At 39.9% G+C, this 25,820-nt stretch overlaps 1 protein-coding gene across 1 annotated transcript; it reads left to right on the forward strand.

Moving 5' to 3' along the window:
* Nucleotides 1-25,820, forward strand: lpcat1 (lysophosphatidylcholine acyltransferase 1; the record flags this gene model as incomplete). The annotated part of the gene is made up of 14 exons (XM_079258766.1): nt 1-87; nt 7,911-8,050; nt 8,178-8,392; nt 12,041-12,153; nt 12,356-12,416; nt 17,567-17,625; nt 19,756-19,790; nt 19,978-20,032; nt 20,183-20,265; nt 20,379-20,504; nt 23,156-23,309; nt 24,820-24,918; nt 24,992-25,124; nt 25,693-25,820. The coding sequence occupies 14 exons, from the start codon at nt 1-3 to the stop codon at nt 25,818-25,820; spliced, it is 1,488 nt and encodes a 495-aa protein (XP_079114892.1).

Genomic DNA, 25,820 nt, shown 5'->3' on the forward strand with positions numbered 1-25,820 from the left:
ATGGAGACGTCAAACAGCCGCCCCCCAGGAGTGGGTAGAAACCCTTTCGTGCACGAGCTCAATTTCACTACGACGGAGAAAATAAAGGTGAGAAAATTCAGAGCATTAAAAAAAAACAACAAAAAAAACCCTTAAAACTTAAAAGTCTGCTCAAAGTGCTATTTGCGTGGTTTAAGTGTATAAAGAAGTCCCTAAGCGGAAACTTTCCCCGGTTTAGGCTGTCAAGGAGTAAAAGACGTGTTTTTAGGAAGAGTTCACAGTCTGGTAAAATAACGTGAAGTACTGGTGTGAAAAAAAAACACGCAGGGGAGTGGCGTTGTACTGCTACTCTCGAGGAAAAGTAACTTCACTGTGTTGTGTTGTTCTTTATAATAATAATAATAATGTTTATTTTAAAGAGACTAGAAGTGAATAACATTTTAAAGCTGTTAAACTTATATTTAGTTATATTTTCTAATAGCCCACCACTACTTTATCTAGCAGTTCATGGCAAGTAAACGTCTTCTTGGTTTAGTATAATAGTTGAGTTTATGTTATTTATCTGTGCTATTAAATTACAGGACTATGATAAAAGTTTAAACACACTTAATGTTGCTTATCACTACTTTTAGCTGCTGATAAATGACCACATCTGTGCAGCTGCACATGTATCTAACTCTTCTTTACAGTGTTCATGGCCTGTTCGATCCCAGCAAGTTGTAGCTCCACGTGCTGCTTTGAGTATTATCTGAAACATGAATTGTGTCTGTCTCATCCCCACATTTCCTGGATGAAGGGACACAGCCACACTTGAATCATATTGACCAAATTTAAAATGAATCTCCATTAGATTTCCAACTGCACCCCTGCTGTAAACAGCAGGTCACAACCAGCTCTGTCTTTAAAGAAATCTGTTTTTTAATTTTTTTTTAAATTTTTTTTTTTTTGACTGGTCTTAGTTGTAGGCACACACATTTATACACACAGGTGTGTTTACACATGGGTGTTTGCTGAGGGTTGAAGCTGCGGACTTCAGGAGTGGAACATGTTAAAGATGTGAAAGTGTTTGTAGGGGCCGTTTGTGTGTGTGTGTGTGTGTGTGTGTATACGGAGCCAAAGTGAAAGAAAAACAGGGAAGTGTAAAAAGATGAGAAGTGACATTTCTACAACTCATGAAAACAGTTTAGTCGTAAATAAAAGCAAAAATCCAAACTTCAATTAAAAAAAAAATTTTTTTTTTTTTAGAGGATTTTTTTTTTTCCAAATCTGGTTTGAGTTTTTAATTAATGTGTTCGAGACAACGAGAAACATTTTAAACTTTTTACATTTTTGCCTAAAGTCTGAATAGACGTTATGTCTGTAAGCCAGCTGGGCAGATCAGATACTGGCAGCTTCACACTGGGTTTGAACATTTCCAACAACATTGTCCCTGCACCCCCAGCACTTCAGTGCAGGGACAGGTGTTGTGCTGAAACAGGAACCACTATGGATCGCTTATCGTGGCACAACCCCTGGTTATCTTGTAAGTTGTTTGTGACAGGGGACTGGTCTGTGGCAGCACTGTTGCTGATTGAGAAGAGCAAGAACGATACATGCTTCTATGTCAGTCTTCAGTAACAACTGAAAAAGTCAACAGATTAGTTTTTAGTCATTTTTATCATATATAAAAACGATTTACTATAGGGGTCTGAATAGTTGCTAAAAGCAACAGTGTCTGCAGAGAGTCTGCTTATGGTATTTTCCCGGATGCATCTTTGCAAGTGGCAGCGGCGTGCTTATCATTCAGAGCCATAGACTGTGTATAAAAAGATGGACAGAGCCTCCGTGACGTCACCCATAGGTTTCTGAAGAGCTGAATTGATGCCCATTTTGGCAGGGGCATGCGTATCATCTCGCTCAGAAACTAGAGGTGAGAGTGGCAGTGAGCGTCATGGTGGATGATTGACATTGAGCGAACTCCGTGCAGCTTGTAGCTAAGAGCTTACTGAGCTAACCCAGAGATAACAGGAGCTAACCAGCTAACAGAGGTAAGCGGGCTAAAACTAAGTGATGTTGTTAACCGGCTAAAAACCAAGTTTTTTTGTGTACTTCTTACTTGAAGCAGGAGATCGGGTACCTGTCAATCAAATGGACACGCCCCTAAATATGCCAAAATTTTGAGATCAAATTACTTTTAAACGGGCGAGTCAGGAAAAAAATTCACTCCCCCCACAGTTGTCATGAAGGTAAGCCTGACCTATTAAACCTAAAATGGATTTTTGCACCAGGCTGTAAACGTGTTTATTTCTGCTGTGAAGTTGGTCTTTTTAACATGGGAGTCTATGGGGATTTGCTCTGTTTTGGAGCCCCTAGTGGATGAAGGGGGAACTGCAGATTTATGCACTTCCGCGTAGGCTTCACTTTTAACCGCTGGAGGCTCCATCCATCTTTCGTATATGGTTTATGGTTGTAACGTTATTTTATTCATATTCTTTTGTTGACATCAGTTGTTTGTGTTCATTTGAAACCAAAGTCAAAACTCCTGAAACTTTAAAAAAGGAGATTTGATTTCAATTTGAAATGAAATGAAAAATACTTTATTAATCTCAAAAGGGAAATTCAAAATTGTAGTATATAATAATTAATTTGAGGAGGTCTTGTTCCGGAGGCTTGAGGAGGTCTGTCACCTTTGTGTTGTTGATCCAATCAAGAAACAAATTGCACGTTTCTTGGACAATCTTCAGACATTTATTGTGGACAGTACTTCAGGTTTAGGTGTATTCAGATAGCCTCAGGGCTCAGAGAGGTCTGCTTTCATTCAGAGCTAAACTAAGTGGCCTTGATGCTGGCATGACAGATTCCTGACAATCAACAATTCCACTGAGACAAGCAGGAGACCAGTGCCTCCAGCCTGTTTTGTTTTACCATTTCCTCAGCAGCAAGCCGCACTTCCAGACTTGGACTCTTCCCTGAACGCTTTGACTAAACTTTTTATTTTTCCCAGAAATGGTAAGTACGGCCTTATTAGTCTGTGGTGTTGTCAGTTTTTCCGTCCAGGTTTGCAGCTGATTGTTTGTGAGTGTGTGCCAGACGACGGCAGCAAGTCAGCGAGCTGGACCATGTGCATCTCCAAGCACGCTTCACACCTCCTGCTGCCTGCCTCTAACGCAGCAGTGAGGTGTGTTTTTCCACTTGCGTGGAGTCAGTTACACACGCTCATGTAAACACACATGAGCTCTGTCTAAACAAAAACGAAACACGACAACAGCTGCACTTTTTCGTTTCTGAAATCTGCCTTCAGATCTGCTTAGTTTTGCATATTTTTGCAAGCTGCTTTCAGCCTTACAATCTGTACGTTTGACACAAAAATCACTGTCGATGTATGAACACATTTCTCCCCCTGTGCTGTAAGAGACGGACAAACAGCAGCACTCGTTTCAGCTGAGGCATGATGCTGTCATGGCGGCCAAACCTCCAGCACATCAACAAAACATCTGTGACATTCAGCAGAGCTGTCGCATTCGGCGACTGTACAGCAGCTTCCTAAGGAAAACAAAGTGTTTACAGTGTTATCTGCTGTGTGTACGGCAGACTTGTGTGGGCCACTTGATGCAGCTTTTGGCTCTGATGTGTAGTTTTTGCTGCCAGACTTTGCTGCCTGCTTGACCTGGTGGAAATCAGGTCTCATTTCCTTTTGCTTGTTGAAAAGAAGAAGCAAAGAAAAGCTAGTTGTCAAAAACTGTGCAGAGCGACATTATCTGAAGGTGTTGGGTGTTTGATGGGAAACTCACATGAATGTTTACCTCAGGTGGGAGCCTTTGGGTGGTGGTAGGGAGGTTAATGACACAGACTCAACATCCGTCCATTATCCATCCATGAAATGGATGCAGCATCAAGCTAGTAGTTATTCTGTTTTTAGTCACCACTATCATATGATTTACAGAAAGGCTTGATGAATGCCTAAAAATCAGCTTTACTGATTCATGTTTCCCGAACTCGACATGAGAGCTAAATAATTAACCATCATATGACGGCTACAGTCAGCTGTGAATTCAGGTGCATTTTCAAACTTCACTGCTGACCAACTTTAAAAAAATTACCTAAATGCCAAGATTTTGTTGTGATAAAAAAACTGGACAGAAAAAAATCATGACTTTTTAAATGTTCTGATGAAATGAATTTCATTGAGTGGAGGTGCTCTAAATATTCTTCCAGTTCAGATCTCAGACTTTAACCCTTTAACAAAAAGGCCAGAAAAATGTCTCTCGGTGTTTTTCTGTTTGTTTTGGACAAAAATAAACAGAATAAATATTTTTAGCAAGTGTTTGAGATGTTTAAAATAAGAAGTTATTAGTAATATAACAGTGAAATGGATGAAATGTGAAACGGACCAAACCAAACCAATTGGTAGAGATGGCTTAGACAGGTTTATTTCCACAGTTTTTAAAAGAAATTAATCAAAGTCACTGTAAACTTACCTCTACCAAATGGCAGACCAGGACCTTACAGGCTTAAAAAAACCTATGAAGACTATTAATCCATTTTAGGCTCAGAAATGACTACAACAATTCTACAAGATTTAGCTTGTTTCTGCTGCATGTGTTCCTGTGATGGGCATGATGTTATCAGTACCAATGAGACAGCCTAATGTGCAAGAGACACCAGTTTACCTATCAGTATGTCTTTGCACAGTAGGAGAAAGAAACAGTTTACCCTCATACTGATACACATATCAGAAATCATGCCGCCGTTCTCTGATAATATGAAGGGGAAACCGCCCCAACCACTTCTTGACAGCTCATCTGCTGCACATGTACCTGTAGGAGCTGGTAGTCAGAGAAATGCCGCACCACATGACAGAACAGCTGCATCTGTATTTGTTTTATTGCAATCAGTTATCCCCCTGGTGATCATGGTTGTTCTGTTTCCTGCTCACAGACTTGTGTGTGAGGGGTGGAACCAATCTGTAGTGGACCTTTAAGAGAGAACACCTCAACGTTTGGATATGTAGTAGCCCCCGAGGATTATACTGACTAATAATTAGACAAACTAAAACTTGTTTGGTACTTTCCTAATGGACTGTAGATTTATGGCATAAGAGAGCTCAGCCGTGCGGAAGTTTATGTCCAGGAGAAATAATAAATCAGAAGCTGTTGATCGCTACGGTTCACATAAAACATCTGAAATTGCTCAGCTCCACTCCGCTTCGGCTCATTCTTATTCCGCCTCTTAAGAAAATGTCAGCAGATCCTCCCGGATGAATTTGTTAAGCTCTGATGATGCCGCATATCACTTGGAGGGGGGGGGGGGGGGGGGTGAAAGGTTCGAGAGAGGTTTTGAGCATCATAAATCACCTTCATTGCTGTTTATTAATGCAGCTCTGAAGCTTGCACCTGGGTCCTCCAGCTACATCCATACATTGGGAAGAATGGAAAAAGGGCAGAGGAGAGGAGAGACGCTTGGATACGAGTCCCCAGAGTGGTGACAAAAACGCATGTCATTGCAAAGTGGGAGGAACACAGTCGAAGGGAGAGCAGCGTGGTGAATGAATGCGCAGCTGAGCTGTTAGATAGAGACGGTGAGGGACTGATGGATGGAGGGGTGAGGAGAGAGGAATCCCCTTGGGTTTAGAGATTGAAATAAGGTGTAAGCCACAACCTCGATGAGACGGGAATGAAGGAACAAATGAAGTGATTGAGCAGAGGTCACACATGCAGGAGGAAGCAGCGATGCCACTTGGTCTGGATTTATACTGTGACCGTGTTGGTCCATACAACCACTTATTACACAGTAATACAAAGCATGACGGCTCAGCTGACTTCTCATCACTTCTGTTGGGCTTCAGTCTGAATGAGGAAACTCTGCAAGCTGTAAGGTTTAAGTTTTACCGTTGAAATGAAGTCCCTTCAAGTGTCTCCGTCTTGCTGGAGTATTTTGAGAAGGACTTACTCTGGTTTTTAATCATCTTCATAATCCTGATCACTGTTTATTTTACTTTACATTATGCAAAGTCTCCGTGCAACTCGCAGGCAAAACATTTGCAAACTTTATGGTTTTGAAATGAAGAAGCAAAAAGAAAAACTACCCACAAAACCCATAAATCTGAATAGTTTATGCTCTATTACACAACCTCAGAAGTAGATCCTGAAGTTGTTATGATTGAGTAAAACAAATTAGCCTTGTCATATTCTTGGTGATGATGTTGCAACAATACTATGCTGCTGATGGTGTAACACAAACAGACACCAACAAAGCAGAACTAGGTTTTATTCATCATGGAATAAAAAGAGCTTTATGAAATATTTATTTACTTTACTTTTGTTTGGCTTGTAGTTTAAGGTTGACAGGAACATGCACAAAAAAATCCACGGTTATGAAATGGTCAGAAGATAAGCTAATAATGAACCTGAGAGGCAGAGAGGAGTAATAAAAGTAGAATCAGAAGCTAACTTTGAGTTGATGTGGAGTTTAGTCAAAGTTTCTTCCATTTAAGTGAAATAATAACAAATGCATTTAACCTCTTTAGTCTATGACAAAGAAATGATCATTTTTCTCTGTAAGTCCGTCGTATGTAATTGCTTTGCTAAATTAATTGATGTGTTTTACCTGAGAAAGCCATTTTTAGTCATAGGGAATTATGTGCTGCCGCCATGTTGCCCTGTGTGGAATGAAATACAACGTGTACAGATTGCTGTTCAGAAGCACGCAGAGAGGAAGGAAGTGGAGGCATCTGTTGTTATAAATATTGAATATTTGAGAAAGGGAGGATCCCATTTATGACCTAATACAAGAGCAGAAAACTGTACAAGTATAACTGTAATCCACAGTGTCTTGGCTATATTGTGGTGTTTGTTGCATGTTTATATGTTAATTCTTTCACTTGCAGTGATGGAAATTCCAAAGATCCCTTATTTTTTCCTGTTCTGGATCATATCATCCAGAACTTACCAGGATCCATCTTTCTGTGAGATCTTGTAAAACCTGTTAGAAACTTCTCCAGTCATTTTTGGCCAAGCACCCTGGAGTTTACTGCATCCTGAAAAAGGCCGTTTCTCTCAATGGTAGGGAATTCTTCCAAGTATTTTGAATTCAGACAGTGATCCAGATCTCTCCCAAAAATTAGTGGAATCTAAGTTACACCAAGACATATTTGTAAAAGAAAAAAAAAATGTATATAATAAAAATCCATCCAGTAGTTGTTGCATAAAATTGCAAAAATCAACAGATAAACTGATTGAAAACCAGCAAAAACATAACCTCTGCCTCCTCCTTGGTGAAGGTAAAAAGAAGGAAAAATAGCTAAAAACTGGCATTTGTTGTTATATCTATATTTTAAAAGATTTATTAGTTATTTTATTATTTTTTTGCCAATTGCAGATGGTTCAAAGAGCCACCTGCAGCTCCAGAGCTATATTAAAAAGGAAACTGCACCTTATATTCCTCACAGAAGAAAAGCTCTGAAACATAAAGGTGATCACACCACAATGATTCTTTAGTATAAATGATAATAAAACTCAAAACACTGTTTTGAATAAGAAGTCTATTTGAGGATCTCTTGATTTGCTTTTTACGTTTTGTCTGTTTAGAGTTACTCCACTTGTCCATGCTGAAGTTAACTAGTGTTGATCGTCTCAACCAGTGTTTGTTTTCAATATGAAAACCAGCAATCTCAGGTGTTTCTCTCGCATAACATGTTGTCAGAGCGGGGACTTTGATGGATGTTTGTTTATTCCTCTCTGAAGCTTCAGCTGGAATGCGGCTCTCCTCTGCTTTGGCCTGAAGGATAAACAGACATATTCCTCTGCTGCATAGGAATGTTCTGCATACGTTTAAGTGATGATTGCTTTTGGCTAAAAGGCCACAGGAATCTAACAGTGAACTGCAGGTGGTACAAATGCAGCCGTATGGTAACAGTGCCACTCTTTGTTCCTCTCCGCGTCTTCTATTTTCAGATAGGACTGATGTCAGTTACAGTGTTTCCTGTGCGGCTGCTGCTCGTCTCCTTCCTCATGTTGCTGGCTTGGCCCTTCGCCTTCACAGCCTCCCTGGGACGCTCAGAGTTTGTCATCGAGCCACAGTCGTGGTGGAGGAGGTGAGTTGTTGGTTGGCTGTGTGATGGAGACATCCTGTTAACAGCTTTATTTGCAAGATTTGGGAATATTGGATGTTTGTAAGTTTAACATTGGTGGAAATTTAAATGAAAAACTTTACTTTATCAGATTTATAGATCTCTGTCTGCGGCTGATCATGCGAGCCATGTGGTTTTGCGGCGGTTTTCACTGGATCAAGGTGAAGGGGGAACGCGCCGCATCCTCTGAAGTTCCCATCCTTACCGTGGCGCCTCACTCTTCTTTCTTCGATGCCATTCCAGTAACCATGACCATGTGCTCCATCGTCGCCAAACTGGAGAGCAGGAGCATCCCAGTCTGGGGCAGTAAGTCCTACACCTCATTTTCTGCTGGGCAAAGGTGTAAAAATGTAAAAATTAGATAGAAATGTACAAAAATCTACATCCCAAGTTTGACAATTGACAATTAGATGAATGATTAAAACAAGGTGCTTCTCTTTGCCTTTATAAAGAATTAGAAATGAAAGTTTAGATGTCGCTCTCATGCTAATTAAGATGCTCTCGCAGGACAAATGCTCTGTAGGATGCTCAGTTGGAAAGTATCTTAGTTTGACACCTTGTTTGAGCATAAAACCCCCCCAAAAAGTGTATAAAATATAAATTAAACCAGACTGCAATGATTCACAATAAAGCAAAATTTTATTTATGACACATAGAAAACAATATTTTAGAGTGAGATATTTTATTATTTCACTAAAAATAGCAACACGTCTCAGAAGCTTGGATGTGCACAACAAAAGGGTGGGAAAGTAAATCTGACTTAAGAGAGGCAGAAAGAGGATGCTGGTGCGACTAATTAGGTTAACTTGCAACAGTTTAGTAGCATTGTTGTGTATAAAAAGAGTACCTAAGAGAGGCAGAGTGTCTCAGAAGTAGAGATGGGCAAAGAATGTGTTTTAAAAAAAAGTTTTAATAGATATTGTGCAGCAGTTCAAGAAAAATGTTGTAAAATGGGAAAGACCTTTGATATCCCATCATCTAAAGAACACATTTCCATCATTCCAAGATCCAGGAATCAATAAAAGGGACCCTGGTTAAAAATTAATATTGGATGGGCTTGATCTTAAATAGGGGAGAGATTTAACTCGTTAATTACTGTCACTGGTGTGGTGGAAATGAGGACCCAAATGCGGAGACGGGAGCCAGAGATGCAGAGTCAGGACGTTTATTCCCAAAAACAAAACTGAGGGCAAGCAGACACATGAGGCGAACAGAACCAAACATAATGGAGCAGCAAACAGAACTGAAACCGAGGTGCTACAAATACAGACAGAAACCAAACAAGACCCCGGTATAATAAATAAACTAAAGAGACAAGGTGAATCTAGCAGGAACAGAGGCTACACACGAAACAAGACAAGAGAACTAAACAGGAAAAACTAAAAAAAAACAAAAAAACAAAACAGGAATCTAGAACTTAGAAAACACATTAAACCACAAGACATGAGAATTTATGATGAATTATTTACAGAAAAATTCACACGTTAAAAAAAAAAAAAAAAATTCATGCATTTAATCACAGAAGGTTTTGTTGTATAAAATTTCCTGGTACAGTGATGCACACAGTACCTCCGCTACTAATTTAGCTACTAATTTTAATTTGGTGTTCGTTGAGCCATTTTTCAGACCCTTCAGTGAGTTTATTTAAAAAAAAAACAAAACAAGCATCAACAAGTCTATCAGGTTTTTCTGGTGTTATCGGGGACTCTTGGTGAGCAAAGAATGTGAAGTTTTCTCTTTTCTGTTAGCAGAAGCCCCCCCTCTCCCTTCCCTCTTCCCCTTCCTAAAGGACTCTCATAGGTTGGTCCTGCAGCGTCCAGCTCTACGCTGCTGTCAGAGCAGGAGGTGATCACCTCTGCTGCATGATCAGACTGATCTGTTCGGGTTTACTGTCCTATCATCATTTCTATTAATGAAGAGAAACTCCGAACAACTGGAGCTGTTAGTTAAAGTATTTAAAATGACACCTTAAGTTTATTCAGTTTTGGCCAGGGATGTTTTCTATTTCTTATTTACTTTTTTAAAATTAAATGCATTTTTCCAGGCATTAATAGAGCTTGAGTTTACTATAATAATCTTTTTCTATTATTTGGTTTAATAATCCCTTAAAATGAATTTCAATGAAAAATATAATTGCTTCTTTTGGCAAATTTTTATATGGGATTAAAATGTGATTAATCAAGATTAATTAATGAATTACAAAACCTGTAATTAATTAGAGTATATTTTTAAAACTGAGCCTAACTCTGTATAACTATAACTTTTATTCCATCTAGACTCAAGCACACCTCTAGAAGTCCTGCACATAGTTTGGTCACAATTGCAGGTGTTACAAACCCACAGCTCTGCTAGGGGAAGAGGGGCAGCAACATTAACGACATAAGATAAATTGGGGTAAACAAAGGATTTAATATTTCACCAACAATTTGGTCACAAAACAACCTTGCTGGTTTACGCAACAAAACGATACAATAACCAAAGAAAACCACACATCCAAAGGCCAACTAAAAAGGTCGACAAAGGCAGCAATAACAAAACCAACCAGTCTGAAGATTTCCAAAGTGGCAAGCTGTTCCACATCAGAACAACAGCTGTCCTGAATGTTCGTCACAAGCTGGCTCAAATAGGGATGCTCCAGCCGGCCAGCCAAGGAATGGGCCAATCACAGGCAGGGGGTGGCACAGTCAGGTGTGTGCTGCAGAGCCAGCCAATCGCAGGTGTAATAGCTGCTTGAAGCAATTATTATTGCAGCAATAGCTGCTGAAATACATTAGAAGCTGAGGCCAGGGGGCATAACAGCAGGTTAAAGCTTTATCGTGCAAAAAAGAAGCCATGTGTAAACGCGATGCAGAATTGCTGCCGTTCGCTCGGCAAAGCTCAGAGCAAGCTAAAGCAAAGCAAAGACTGCTGATGAAACCTGAAACCTGGATATTTGGAAAAGCGCTTTCGAAGCTTTGAAAGGTGCAAGTTTCCGTATGGCCATCCAGATAACGCCTTGCAGATTTCAGCAAGACATTAAACACATACTGCATCAGTCACAACATGGCTTCACAGGAGAAGAGTCCAGGGGCTGAACTGACCTGTTGGTTGTCCAGAACTTTCCACAACTGCAATCCTTTAGTACATCATGAGATACAAAATGCAACACAGAAAACACAGGACCGCTGATCAGCTATAAAATGCTGTTTTTGACAAGAATAGAACCATAGTCCTGGAATATTTATGTGTCTAACGTTTTAATTATTTATGTTTTCTTCTTTATTTTGATTAAAAAGTTGTTTTGTGAGGTTTGCTTATCAGTGAATTCTGATATAGTCACAGTACACAATGACCCGGTTTTTCTTTTATAGAGTTAGAGTTGCATTACTCCTCAGTAGCATCTTATTACATCCAGATTTCTATCATCAGCTTAAATGGAAAACATTTTGATCCACTTGGAATATCTTTTGTGAAGGAATATCTTCACAAAAGCCACTTGGTCTCAAGGACGACCCAATTAGATCAGTGCTAATTAGATCTGGTCCTCTTGAATTACACGATGCAGTAATAGAAAAAGTGATGACGGTTATCTTGTCACATCATAACACTGTTTTACTTATTAAATGCTATAACTCAGAAGCAGAAATGAGGGTCGAGCTACATTTTTACATTTACAGGTAAATGCATTTTAATTTGTTGACAAATTACATTGTTACAAAACATATATTTGAACAGAAATTTGACATTTTATCTTAGTAGAGGCTGAATTGGTTGGTTGAAGGATTAAAACAACTTCCACTTAGTGATTGTGGTCTTCGGTTTACTGGTACCACAAACATCTCCGTCATTCCCAAATTACATACGGTTAATTGACTAGATGTGTGTTTCTACTTCTCTTTTTTAAGACTAGTTATATTTTTCATGTTTACTGTATTGTTTTGGCTTCCAAAATGGCTTTTTTATCTCTTCCCCCAGCTTTGATCAGCTACATCAGGCCGGTGTTTGTGTTTCGATCAGACCAGGACTCGAGGAGAAAAACCGTGGAGGAGATAAAGCGGAGGGCCCGGTCGGGAGGAAAGTGGCCTCAGGTAGAATATATTTCTAATAAACATGGAGCTGCTCACGCACACAGAGGTGAAACCAGGCCACATCACATGTTGATTTAAAGATGATTGCACGAGTAGAGGGGAGATCTGCACACTTGCAGCTATGCAAAAAGGGAATAAACAATGAAAGTCACATGTTTCTTGTGCACATGCTTCCTCCTTCAAATGTACTTTTCTGTTTCAGATCATGATATTCCCTGAGGGGACCTGCACCAACAGGTCCGGTCTCATCTTGTTCAAAGCTGGTATGTATTTGGTGCCTTTCCTGCTTTAGCCTGGTAACATAAGCAGATGCAGGGGAGCTCTTGCAAAGCTCTGGAAGTTGACTGCCTTTTTGTTCGATTCTTTGTCGAGATGAACCCACACTTCTTCAATAATGTTGAGGTCTGGACTCTGGGAGGGACTCATCAGTCCATCAGACCTGTTGCTACTGATTTTCAGTCCAGTTCTTGTCATTTGATCTACCTTTTCTTACCTTCCTCAACCATATAAAGCCAAACGTATTATTTGTTACAGAAAATTTCTGAGGCATTTTTTTATCACTTTATGGTAAAAACTTTGCTCAGAACCCTGTTGAACACAATCTGATACTTGTCTTCTGCTCCCTAAGAGATACCAGGAAGCAGAAGATAATAACTGTAATAATTTTTACATATGACGTGGTAATAAATGATAAATATCCCTCCTTAAAAAATCGTTAAGTTATTTGTTACGTTTTGTTAAAGGACGAAGTAAAGACCTCATATTAAAAAAAATTGGTCTTTTCTTACCATATTTTTTGTATAGGTCAGGCTTTAAATGGTTAAGAATGGCTTGTTGACATCTGTGACGCGTTCTCAGTGAAGAGTATGTGAATGAGCTGAAGGTCCACATGAACCTGTCTGGCTCTGCATGAGGTCTTTAGTGTATTTTTTCATATTTCTTGAAGATGTAAGTTTCAGGTATGTTTTTCCTGCTGTAAAAATACACTTGTTGTGTTCTCCATTTAACCAGTTTCTTCAAAGTTGTAAGGACACACTGCAAATGATTCTTAGATGTCCCAGAGTTTCAGCTCACTGGGAATCAACTTGGTGAAAAATAATATTTTAATCCTGCCAACCTTTCAAACTGTTGGTAATCAAGTACAAGAAACCATGTAAAATAGGCTATTTGCTGTTTTCTGTAGACACAAGACAGGTTCTTACTCAGATTGTTTTGATGTACAGTATTTGGACTGAACAATGACATGTGATCGCTTTGGATGTTCAGAAACCACTACGGTGCCACATGAATAAATTTGATCTTCGCCTTTGATTTATTGACATTTCTCTGGAAAGTCTGAGTGCTTGGTAAAAAATTGTAATGATAATTGGAGCTGTTCAGCAGTTTTACAGCAGCTTCTCACTGTAAAAACTATAAAATTACCAGGTGTAAAATAGCAGAGGCAGATGTTGGTGAAGATCCTCCGCTCTTTCTTTTTCTTAAAGAGGCTTTATGATGCACATTTCAGTCTAATTTATTTTAACATGCAAGTTTAGAAGCAAAAGAAATAATCAAGCATTTTACACAAACCCCTTCATTAATTTTGTATTGATCATCTCAGATCAGCCTCTGACAGAAACAAGCAAACAGAGAAAGCTCCGCCCTTTGTCTGCCTGCGAGCTGATTGGTCAGCTGCTCGGAGTAGTTATACTGAACAGTGAAGGTGGGCGTGGCTTTCTTCTTGTGAACGTGAACAACCTAGAGAAGATGACCAATCACTGAGTCCCTCTGCCGGGACGTCACTAAATTTTCCAAGTAGAAACAACTCTCTAAAACCAATCGTTTCCATGGAAACCGAACAAAGAGAGCCATGGAAAACTCAAACATGCGTTTAGGTGATAAAAAACGGCGCCGCTTATATGTTTGATGAGTATTCAACACTATAACACTGTAGAAAGAAAACTAGAAATAGCATCGTAGAGGTGTTTTAACAGGTCCTGGAAGTCTGCACACGCTTACATAGAAGATGTACATGTGTGGCGAAGGCATTATAGTTCGGTAACTAGATGTCTCATGTTTAGCCTGATGGATAATTGGCTAGTTAGATGTGGACGCTGCTAGTACTTAGAGCATCATTACCTCCTATGTGTTAATGAGCAAGAATCATTGGCTTGCTTAAAGAATTATAAAATCAAAAACAAAGTCACAATTTAAATCAAAATCTAGCTCCAAGTCATAGCATGTTTTTAGTCATTTCTGTCCATACTTGTGTGTTTTTATTTTGCTTTTCAAAGACTTTGATGAGCAGAGATGTGACTGGTTGATGCTGTAATTCTGAGTTTCAAGAGCAGTTTGCAGAATCTGAAGGGTTACAAATAAATGTTACTGATTTCACAGTAAATGTAAATGGCTTTATGTTCCCTCAGTCCCATTGAGAGTGTTGTAAGCGATACGTTGGCAGTGTTTTGTTCGGGGCTACTCCCCAGACATGGGTGTGTCTGTGTTAATAGAAAGCCTCTGTGTTTATTTCATTGACTCTGCCTGAACCTGTAAAGGCTTATTTGTAAACAGAGCCGACGGTTCTGCACATACTTTCAGACATCGGGGCATGTTGAACCGATCCCAGCAGCTTTAGAGGTTCACTGGCTTGCTTCAGGATGCTGAGGGCTCAGTTGGACTCATTTCTATGAGAACTTGTTTTTCAGCTCACATCCTGTCTGTGTGCATATGTGTATTTTTGTGTGTGTGTGTGTGTGTGTGTGTGTGTGTGTGTGTGTGTGTGTGTGTGTGTGTGTGTGTGTGTGTGTTATGTTGTCAACCATTGTCCACTGGCTGCTTTCTCTAATCCCCTTTCTTCCAGTCTGTAATTCTCTCATTCCCAGTAAGCCCTGTTGGTCGCTCCCTGTCCTGCTTTGGGTGTCTGTGTGATGGTGTGTGTGCATGTTTGACCAGCTTGATTATTTTGCTTTGTGCTGCCTGTCCTCTCCAGATTCTAGTTATGTCTCCTCACTGCCTCCTAGGACACCGTATCATGTGTGTGTGTGAGAGTGTGTTACTGTGCACTTGCCACCTGTGCATGAACGCCCTGTTTTCACATTTCAAACAGCTTTTTATCTCTTTCATTGCCCCCCCTTTTGTCTCTTTGTTCTCTTCATATAATGGCATCATTATTCAGATGACGTAGATATTGATCTGTTTTGTGCTTCGCGTCCTCGCTGCCTCATCAGAAGCTTGTACAAGCACTGATCATCATAGCTTTGCATTACCTAAAAGTTGTCAGACAGTCATTTCTCTTCAATGATGGAGGTTCAGTTTAGATCTTTTTTCTTTTTACCAAGTTGTAACTGAAAACAGTCACAGGAGGTGCATTCATAATAATAATAATAATAATAATAATAATAATAATAATAATAATGCATTCATAAATAACCTGCATCCACTGGTTAAGTCTTTTCACATCTGTTGTATTCTTTTCATGTTGTCGTTCCTTTGAAGGACACAGAGCTTGAATGGGTCTTTGTCCAGCGATTAATACTGCATGTAGCTGATCAGCTTGTCAGTCACCAACAGGATATAATAAAGTAGGTTATCCTGAGGCTGTCGCTCGTCAGGGCTGGTGTAGAGAATGTAAAGGTGACGTCATGCCATGTTGCATTTTGGGTAGTTGGAGGTCAGTGTTTTGTTTACAAACCATGCTGTTTGGATGCTGTTGTCTTTAGTATGCAGGGATGCTGCATAATAAGCTCAAAGGTCTGTTTTTATGCACACACACACACACACACACGGTAAGATCAGACTTGCGGTGTATTTGTGTGTGATATGATGTTCCTCTAAAGTAAAACAAAAACATTTGCAACTGAACCAAAAGGGGTTTAATCGGAATTTGACTCAACACCAGGTTGTTGCAATAAAAAATTGAGGAACTGCTCATGAACTAAGTTGTGTTTGTGTTCCCACTGAGCCAAAACATATAGTTTACAGTATGCAAGAAGAGTGAACATGGTGCAACAGCCTGTTACATTATCACAGGCTGTAGAGCCATAATCACTTACTAGGTCCACCCTACTAGCACCGGATTTGACGCCTTTTGCCTTCAGACTGCCTTAATTCTACATGGCAGAGATTCAGTCAATCAATCAATCAAATCAAAGATACTTTATTCATCCCCGAGGGGAAATTCAGAGCTTCAACAAGGTGTTGGAAGCATTCCTCAGAGATTTATCTCCATATTGACATGAAGCATCACACATCTATGATGAGAATCTCCCGTTCCATCACATCCCAAAGATCTGGTGACTGTCGAGGTCATTGGAGTACAGTGAACTCCTCATCATGTTCAAGAAACCAGTTAAACATGATTTGAGCTCTGTGACATGGTGGACTATCCTGCTGGAAGAAGCCATCAGAAGATGGTGCACATTGCTCATAAAGGGATAGATATGGTCAGGTATACTGAAGGAAGGCTGTGGTGTTTAGACCACCAGCAGTGATCCGAGGCATTAATACGAAGCACAACTGATCCATACTTTTATGTTCTTCACATCAAATTTTGATCCGACCGTCTGAATGTTGCAGCTGAAGTAGAGACTCATCACATCAGGCTACATTTTTCCAGTCTGAGTAAACCTGTGTGGTGTTCAGCTGCGGTGAACCATCTTCTTCAGGGTTGGAAGGGTTTTATATTCACAGACTGTGTTCTGCATACCTTGTTTGAAACCAGTAGTCAATTACTGTTTCTTTTTTGTTGTCTTTAGTCAGTGTGCACATCTCACTTTCTCTACGCTAACGTAGAGAAAAACGTATCAACAAGGTAGAAAACTGCTGCTTCCAGGATATTCTTTCTTCTTCAGACCATTTTCTGTAAACCTCAGAGATGGTTGTGTGTAAAAATCCCAGTAACTCAGCCATCAGTGTGTTCTACTCAGACCAGCTTGGCTGGAACAAACAACATCCTACGTTTAAAGTCGCATAAATCCCCTTTCTTCCCCAGTTGTTTGTTCAGTTTCAACTTCAAGAAGTCATTTTGATCATCTCTGTACAGTATGTCTTACTGTGTCGAAGGACTGCCCTGTGATTGGCTGGTTATCTGTGTGAACAAACATGTTGTAGCTAATAAAGTAGCCTGTGTGTGTGTGTGTATGTTTACCACACTGGACCTTAGTATTGCTGTTCAGTTTCTCCTTTATTTCCTCCGTTTTATCAGATTTAACCATTTTAACAGCGTTTTTAGCCAAAGCAACTACAGTAACAAACATTAGCAACATGCCTTACAAGATGGCGCTCTTCTCTGACCATGTAGCTGTAGTTTTCTCTGCATGTCTCGGCTCAATTCATCAGTTCATTCTGCTTTTTCAGCTGAAAATCTGTAGAAAATGTCCAAATAGGCATTTAAAACTTTGGCTCTAACAAGCTTTTTCTGTCTCGTGGTTCAAAGGTGCCTTCATCCCAGGACTCCCAGTTCAGCCAGTGATACTACGGTACCCAAACAAGCTGGTAAATCCCACGCCCATCCTGTCTTCTCCTTCTAGTGTCCCTTTCTTCTCCACCTTTACTACGTTTTTACTGTTTCACACCTGTAACCAAGTTATTTGTGATCATATAAAGACGATGCACTTCCAGTTACACACCTTCCAGCTGTACACAGCGACACACCTGTGATGTAATGGTTTCAATCCCCTTGCATTAGGGTGTGTTTTCCTCTTGTCTTCAATGACTTCATGTTCTAGTGGGGATGATATTTCATCCCCTTCTCACACACAAACCTGCACACACAGGTGTCATGTCTCCCCCTCAGCACCTCACCTCACCGTCATGAATTATGCATTTCTTATTACCCAGTTTTACCTAGTTTTCCTCATCTGTTTCCCTAGAAAGCCCCCGTATCGGTTTCACTTTGTGCTCAGAATAGTTGCTGCTTACCTCAGTGGCAATATGCTGATGCTATATTGAGGTAAAGTAGTCAGTACTTTGTTAAAGGAGGCTGATGGCACCTCAGGTCTGCTGTAGATGTAATATTTGAACCAAATCATAAAACATATGGAGAATTGACGTCTTTTTGCATCTTCCTCTGTGCAGGAATGGATGTGTTTTTTTGTGACTGACACAGAAACAAACTCCATTCACTTAGCGTTTCATTCATCCATACAATGGACAATGAGATTACTTTTCAGGTCACAAAAGTTAAGATTTCAAGTTTCTACATCCCTGATATTTGAGTTGCGATTAAAGTTCCATCTTAAATTGTTTTTAAGGGCTTCTTTCCTCAAGTTCCCACATTTTCACTCCAGGAATTGAGAGCTAATCGGTGTCTGAGTGTGAGATATTTTACATAGAAAAACAGCCCTTGTGGTCCAACTTTGAGACCATTAACCTTGGGAGTGGGACTGACAGCATTTCTGATTAGTTGAGCATTCCTGGCATTTTCTGTCCATCCTGCAGGATTAGATGTTAGTGTTTGCAAAACAACTGCTGTGAAACCTTTTAAGCAGGATTAACTTTATTATTACTTCTAGGTGCAAATAAATATACCTGAAGTTTATAAGTTTTAGAGGAGCAGATTTTGATTTGGCAGCGCTGAAGCACACTGCTTGGTTTAAGTGTTTTAGGAAGCGGCTTAGATTGTCCCGTAAGGAAAGATGTTTATCTCAGAACAGACTTCTGCTCGCTTTCTGAGACCTTATAGAAAATACAAAACAACCTGAGCTGAAGTACTCTAAAAGGTAAAACCAAACTCATGACTTTCAACCATAACTTACCTCAAACGACGTCTGGTACGGATATCTCCTCGTTGGGCGATTCATTTTCATCTCAGTTTGCTGTTTCCACTGACTAGAGTCTGTTTTGTGAAACACTGAATCTTTATACCTGCATCCCATCCTTTACTTCCAATAATCTGTTGCCAACAATAATTTCTGATCAGTGCACCTGCTTGTAATTTTTGGGGGGGTCTTTACCCGTCGGATCTAATACATATGTTGTCTGAATGGCCATGTTTTTAATTCTTCATTATTGCTTTATGTGAATGTATTATTTATTCTAATGGCCCCATGCTGGCCATTGGCCAGGATGCAAATGAGAATAAATAAATAAAAAACCTTTCTGGGTGGTGTTAGAGAAAATGCATCTTTGGAGTCTGACTGAATCAGGTTCATTGTCACAAAGCATTACAAATACACAGATGTGTTGAGTGTCCTGTCCTTTGCTTCAACCCGTGTCTGTAAACTGAATTGCCTCATGGGCATAAATAAAGTTCTATGATTTTGAAATTATTAAAAGTTTGATCAAATTAAAACAGCTTACAAATAATTAATGATTATTAATCACCATTCATGACTATACTTTGCTTTATTGTATCAACATGCATACAAGGAGCCTTTCTATCTGCTTTAGTTAAATGTAGACAATAAACCAAAAATGCAGGATAAATGATGGAAATGAACATTTTCTGCACAGTGAGTGTGTAAAATCCAGGTGAAGTTGTGGTAAGATGCAGATATTTAAATAAATATCAACTTTAACTCATATTTAATCCTTCATGTTGGCTGAAAATCAGATCAAATCACAATTTTCCAACGTTCTCCAGCTGTACGATGTGTTTCTAAGTCATGTCTTCCAACCCTGCAGGACACTATTACATGGACGTGGCGCGGTCCCGGAGCGTGAGTTTTCTTTCAAACTTCAACACTTGATGCATATATAGATCACATGCACACATGTGCAGTAGCAGTCAAAAGTTTGGACACATTCACCCATTAGATTTAAGGGGAAAGTGTGCCCAGACTTTTGACAGATACTGTATGATACGATCGGCTTTCCATCAAAACATCAAACTCTTCTATCCTCCAGGTTTAAGATTGTTTGGCTCACTCTGTGCCAACCTCATAATGCTATGGAGATTGAGGTGAGTAATCAAGTTTATCAGAGGGAAGGTAATTCTTCTTTCTGTCTGTGTCTTTTCTGTTTCCTTCAAATCATCATATATTATGGTTTAGTGTGCAGCACTGTGACAGGACAGCAGACATGAGCTGACCTGCCTTCCTCTTTTCCTCAGTACCTACCCATATACACACCATCAGAGGAGGAAAAAGAAAATCCCACTTTGTTTGCTAATAATGTCAGAAAGCTCATGTCGAGGTTGGTGTTTGCTCTGGTTTGTTTGCACAAGTTTCTTTGATGAGATTGAAATAATCCTCTCGTTTTCATTTCGGATGTGTGTAAACAAAACTTGTTCTTATTTGTCCTTGAAGGGCTCTGGAGCTGCCGCTAACAGACCTGTCCTTCGACGACCGAGACCTCATCCTGTCACAGGGTCCGCTGCGTATCCGCGACTGCAGCAGCCTGCTGCAGCTCAACCATCTGCTTTCCCGTTTGGGGTGAGTGGATGGAGACTGGATTAACTGGTTTTACAGTGCTGATTCAAGGTGTGTGGGGATACACTGACATCTGGTGGTGAAAGAGCAGAAACACTCAGGAGCAGCACAACTGACTCATTAACAGGCTGGTGAAGAAGTGCGCTGACACGAGGACAGTAGACCACTGCTCTCCTACATGTAGTAGTAATAGGTCCAACATTATAAAACTGTTGCCCCTCAGGAACAAAAGAAAGTTGGGTTTTTTTTTTTGGAAGAAATAAGTGTATAATGAGTCCTGACGGTGCATGAACCTGTGTCATGTACCGCATCTTAAAACTCTTCTTTTCATGCTTCAGCATAAAATTATTCATATTCATCCCCATTGGTGAGAATAGTCAGCTTCTATATCAAACTAATATTAATTTTAACGTGAGTAAAACATTAAAATCCCTAAAGAATAATCCAAGTCCAGGCACTGGTGTATTTTTAATGACTTTTTATTAAAGACATTTTATTCTGAACCACTTTGCGTGTCTGGACCTGGATTATTCTGACAATTTTATCTTTGTTTTAATCCTCTACTCAAGCGCTGCCTTCTATGAGCACCTGTGTTTCAGAAGGATTATTTATTGTTAGAATTTTAAAAATAAATCGCAGTGTTTCTATTTAGACTGGTGTGCTTGAGTCTCTCCATGGGCATTCCCAGTAGTCGGGGTCTGGATTGAAACAGCGATGATGGGAAGTGGTGAGGCGAGGAGAAAAAGAAGTTCTTAAATAAACAAATCTTTAGTATTACACATTATGTATGATAACTGGCCCAACTTTCATTATGTTTAAAATGTTTTTCATTGATCATTCACCCTGATTCTAATGAAGTTTTCATAAAAAGAGGAATTAAAATGGTTTTTTATATAATGATCTCATTGAAAAGTTCAGAAATCTCTTGTTTTTCTTGATCAGCTGCTTCAAACTTGGTGGGTTTAAAGTTTAGGACCCAAATGAGCACATTGCCAAGTTTAAAGGTGTTTGAATGAAGGATTCACTCATCCCAGATAAAAATATTTTTCCTTAAAAGTGACTTCTGATGCCTGCATGTGATGGTGATTTAGGGAACATCTACAAACTGCTGCCCCCCCCATCTCCAGCTGTGGAACAGATTTCACTAAAATAACTAGTTTCAATTGTTTATCTATCAGGTTCACATAGTTGTTAGAAAAAAGAATAATTATTCTGCATGATTTTGCCACAATGAGACTTCAGCCAAAACATTTTAACCTGAGCAAACAGCTCGACTCCGCTCAAAGCGATGAATGATTTTCATTGGTTCATATCAGGAACGTAATGATTTACAGTATGCAGTGTGATTCACAAAACATGAAGCTTCGTCATAAACAAAGTTTAATCACACGTTCACTTAACAGTCAGTCAGTCATCTATCCATTTTCCCGAACCGCTTTGTCCGGCGAACGGTCGCCGGAAAGCTGGAGTCTATCCCAGCAATTATCAGGCGAGAGGCAGGACAGGTCGCCAGTCCATCACACGCGTAGTGGTTAGCACTGTTAGCATAGTGGGGCGGCTGTAGCTCAGGAGGAAGACCAGTTGTCCTTCAACTGGAAAGTTGGGGGATCAATTCCCCTGACTAAAATGCCAGGGGCAAGACACTGAACCCCAAAGCTGCCCCCGATGTTCCTGTTGGGGTTCAGTGTGTTGAATGGGTGAATGTGACAAGTAGTGTAAAGCGCTTTGAGTGGTCTGCATGACTAGATGAGTACAAGTTCATTTACCATTTACCACTGTGAGGCCACACTACACAACAGGAAGGTAGCTGGTTCAGCTGGTTCGAGTCTCTGAGGAGGAGATTGAAAGGAGTTTCTTTCTGTGTGGAGTTTGCATGTTCTCCCACATCATCCAAAGATATGCATGTTAGTTAATTAGTTGCTCTAAATCCTGCCTAGGAGGGAAGGTGAGCATGACTCTCTGTGATGGCCCAGGGTACACTCTGGACTGGTTACCAGTCCATCACAGGGATGTGACTGAAATGTGGATCTGACAGGTTTTGGATGGACTTCCTTTCATCCAATGATTGATCCAGTGAATTAAGAGAATGGATGGATGGAACAGCCGATAGCTACTTACAGACGTCCTCTATGCAGGGATGTTGGCTGTGTGTGGTTTTTTTTTTTGGTAAAATGTAGAGCAGAGGTGTCAAACTCCAGTCCTCAAGGGCCAGTATCCTGCAGGTTTCTGTTGTCTCCATGCTCCAACACACCAGACCAATGTGAATGGATAGGCTGACAAGAAGCTGGTGGATCCATTTTGATAAAATCAGGTGTGTTGAAGTAGGGGAACAACAAAAACCTGCTGGACACCAGAGGACAGGAGATTAACACCCCTGATCTAGAGGTAACTGAGGCGTCTGTGTTAAGCCTGCAGGTGTTGTGTGTCAGGGCATCTGTAAATACACTCCTGGGTAATGTTCACTCTGAGAAGCAACCACACTAAATAAGTATGGTAGTTTTTTAAAGTAATAACTGCTGCATGTGAAGTAGAGTTGGGATATTTGAGCAGAAAATTAATGGAAATTAGTTTAGACAATTCTGTGTTTATTTTTTCCTAATATATCTACAGGCTAAACAAAGTTAAAGGAACTAACAGAGTTTCCATGTATTTAGGTTGAAGGCAGGAACCACACAGCAACTGCTGGAGGAGCAGGCCAGGAGAGCCAGGAAGCTGCAGGGAGACAGACTGGGCTTGGACGACTTCGCCCAGTTCCTCGATTTACCAGTTACAGACACACTGAAACAAGTCCACAGCCTGTTTGATCAGGTAAGCACAGCATTCACCATAAACAAGGGTTTATTTTAGTGAATGAATAAAGTATGATAATGGAAAATGATGGATTTGTTAAATAAAAAATTAAAAATGGCGTTGGAGGAAAGTCTGCGTTTGGTCTTGGTGGGAAACATTTCTGAAAATATCCACAGTATAGAAGTTGTGTTACTATAAATCAAAACGATTTATTCAAATCTTCTTGTCTAGAAGAATGGTAAGTGAGAGTTTTGACAAGCCAATAAGAAAACAGGAAAAATAGAACCAAGGAAAGAAAATCTTGTTAAAACTCAGTAAATCTGATAAAATATGTTCTAAAACCCTGAATGTGGATTCATGCAGCACCAGTAGAACCGAATGAAATGCAGTCAAACCATCCCAGATATTTGCAGACAGAAGTTTATCTCAGATTTGTTGATGGGGAAAAAATGTAAATCAGGATGGATTACTTACACACTGCTCACAATATTTAGGTATATTCAACTTTAAATTTACAGAAAAAGTACAAATTTGATGTGACACTGATATGATATCATGAATGTAGGACAGAGGTACTTAATGCGGTCCTATGAGGACCCCAATCCAGCAGGTTTTCCCTGTCTCCGTAGTCTAACACAGCTGACTCAAATGGATGAGTCTTCTAGCCGAACCTGACAGGCTGTTAGATCCATTTATTTTACTCAGATGTTGGAGCAGGAATACATGAAAAACCTGCAGCCTTCGTAGGACCGAATGGAAAACCCACTGATGTCGGACGTTTAGGTTGAGTCACCCAAAACTATTTATTGATCTAAAAGCTTCTAGCAGTGGTGGGTATACCGCAATATGAAATGTCAGTGTGTCAATAAGTCGTCCTGTATTGAGTGTAATTTTGGTCAGATGATGTAAAAATGTGACCCGTAAGATGGAGAGGACTGAAACCAGAACACACAGTGGGGGATTCATGGTTCAGACACTATCTTTGGTGGTTTTTGTTAAAAAAAAACTGTGTTGTTTAATAAACAGTGAAGAATTGTTGATGCACATTCAAAGGTTTAGACAACATCAAGTCAAGTTCAGTTTAATGTTGTTTTTTTTTTCTTTTAGAGTAGATGCTGTGAAAAGACAGCAGCTAATAGGATCTGATAAATAAACTAACCTAAATGAAACATTTCCAATCATCATTTTGACATGAAACACTGTAAATAAGACTTCTAAAGCAGGAGCTGCTGTAAATTCTGGACACTTTACAATAAAAAAATTAAATTAACTCATGAAATTTAATGGGGTGAAAATGATTTAATTGTACCACAACTGAAAAACAAAACAGCAAAACCTTGTTCATGTACATCACATTACACAGAGATGACTTTTAACAAAGTAAAGATCAACCTCCTGCCATTTAGATTGAAATATTTGTACTTTTTACGCTGGAGATCGCTGTGAAGTGACGGCAGATGCTGTTTTCCTACAACCTGAGATTACTTCCTCTGCTGCTTTTTTCTCACTGAGATTGTTGTGACTTCAGCAGGGAGATGGACGGATAGACGTCAGACGTTTTGTCGTGGCTCTGTCCACCACACGTCGACCTTCTAAATCAACGGAGACTCTAAAACTGGCCTTCAAGGTGAGCTCTTCTCCCACCAAATGTGCTTTGTAGATTCAGCTCCATTTGACTAAAATGCCGCTTCGCCAAACAGATGTATGAAAGCGAGGAGAGCGGAGAAGTCCCGGAGGAGGAGCTGGTCGTCATCTTGGAAATAATGCTGGGTGTGAAGAAAGAGGAGCTGTCAGGTCTGTTTGAAGCATCTCAAACAGGAAAGGTCTCTTATGGTAAGATGCTGTTTCTGTTTGTTTTTTATTTGTCCTTTTTAAGGACTTGTGCTATTTTTAGCACTTTGATACAATCAGACCATGTTAGATATGATTGACAGCATCTGTCAGTGTGTCTTTTCACTTCATCTCTGCTGTCACAATCATGTTCGACTTTTTCTGGGCTTTACTGGAGAAGATAAATGCCATCTGTTAGAGATTTTAGGTGCACCATCTGCTTTTTCGAGAAACTGTCAAAGCTCTTTTTGTTCTGTTTGTTGTACTCTTTTATTTCTCAGCTGTCCGATGAATCCGTCTCCTCTTTTACCATCAAACCATCCAGCAACTCTCTCATCTGCATGTGTTTTAAAAGCAGTATGTGGACAGATGGGAGCTTCTTTAGTTGTATCTGTAATGTTCTGAAATGATGAGAGTAATTATGCCAATTTCTCTGAATGAAAGAGCTAATCTGGGAAATGTTGATTCCTTCTTTAGTGATGTTAAAGCACTAAAGATTCATTCCCTCACCTTAAAATGGTTTGACAAAATCAGCCTTTAATGTTTGTCCGTTTCTGACCCCTCATTGCAGACGAGCTCCAGCTTCTCGTACAGCAGCACTTCGCCCTGGATGGCCTTCATTTCAGAGCTCATCCGCACAAATCCTGCATCAGTCGACCCATGAGCTGCAACGGCCACAGCCACGACAAAGATAACTAA

This window comes from Telmatherina bonti (genome assembly GCF_933228915.1).
Source record: "Telmatherina bonti genome assembly, chromosome: 19".
NCBI lineage: Eukaryota > Metazoa > Chordata > Actinopteri > Atheriniformes > Telmatherinidae > Telmatherina > Telmatherina bonti.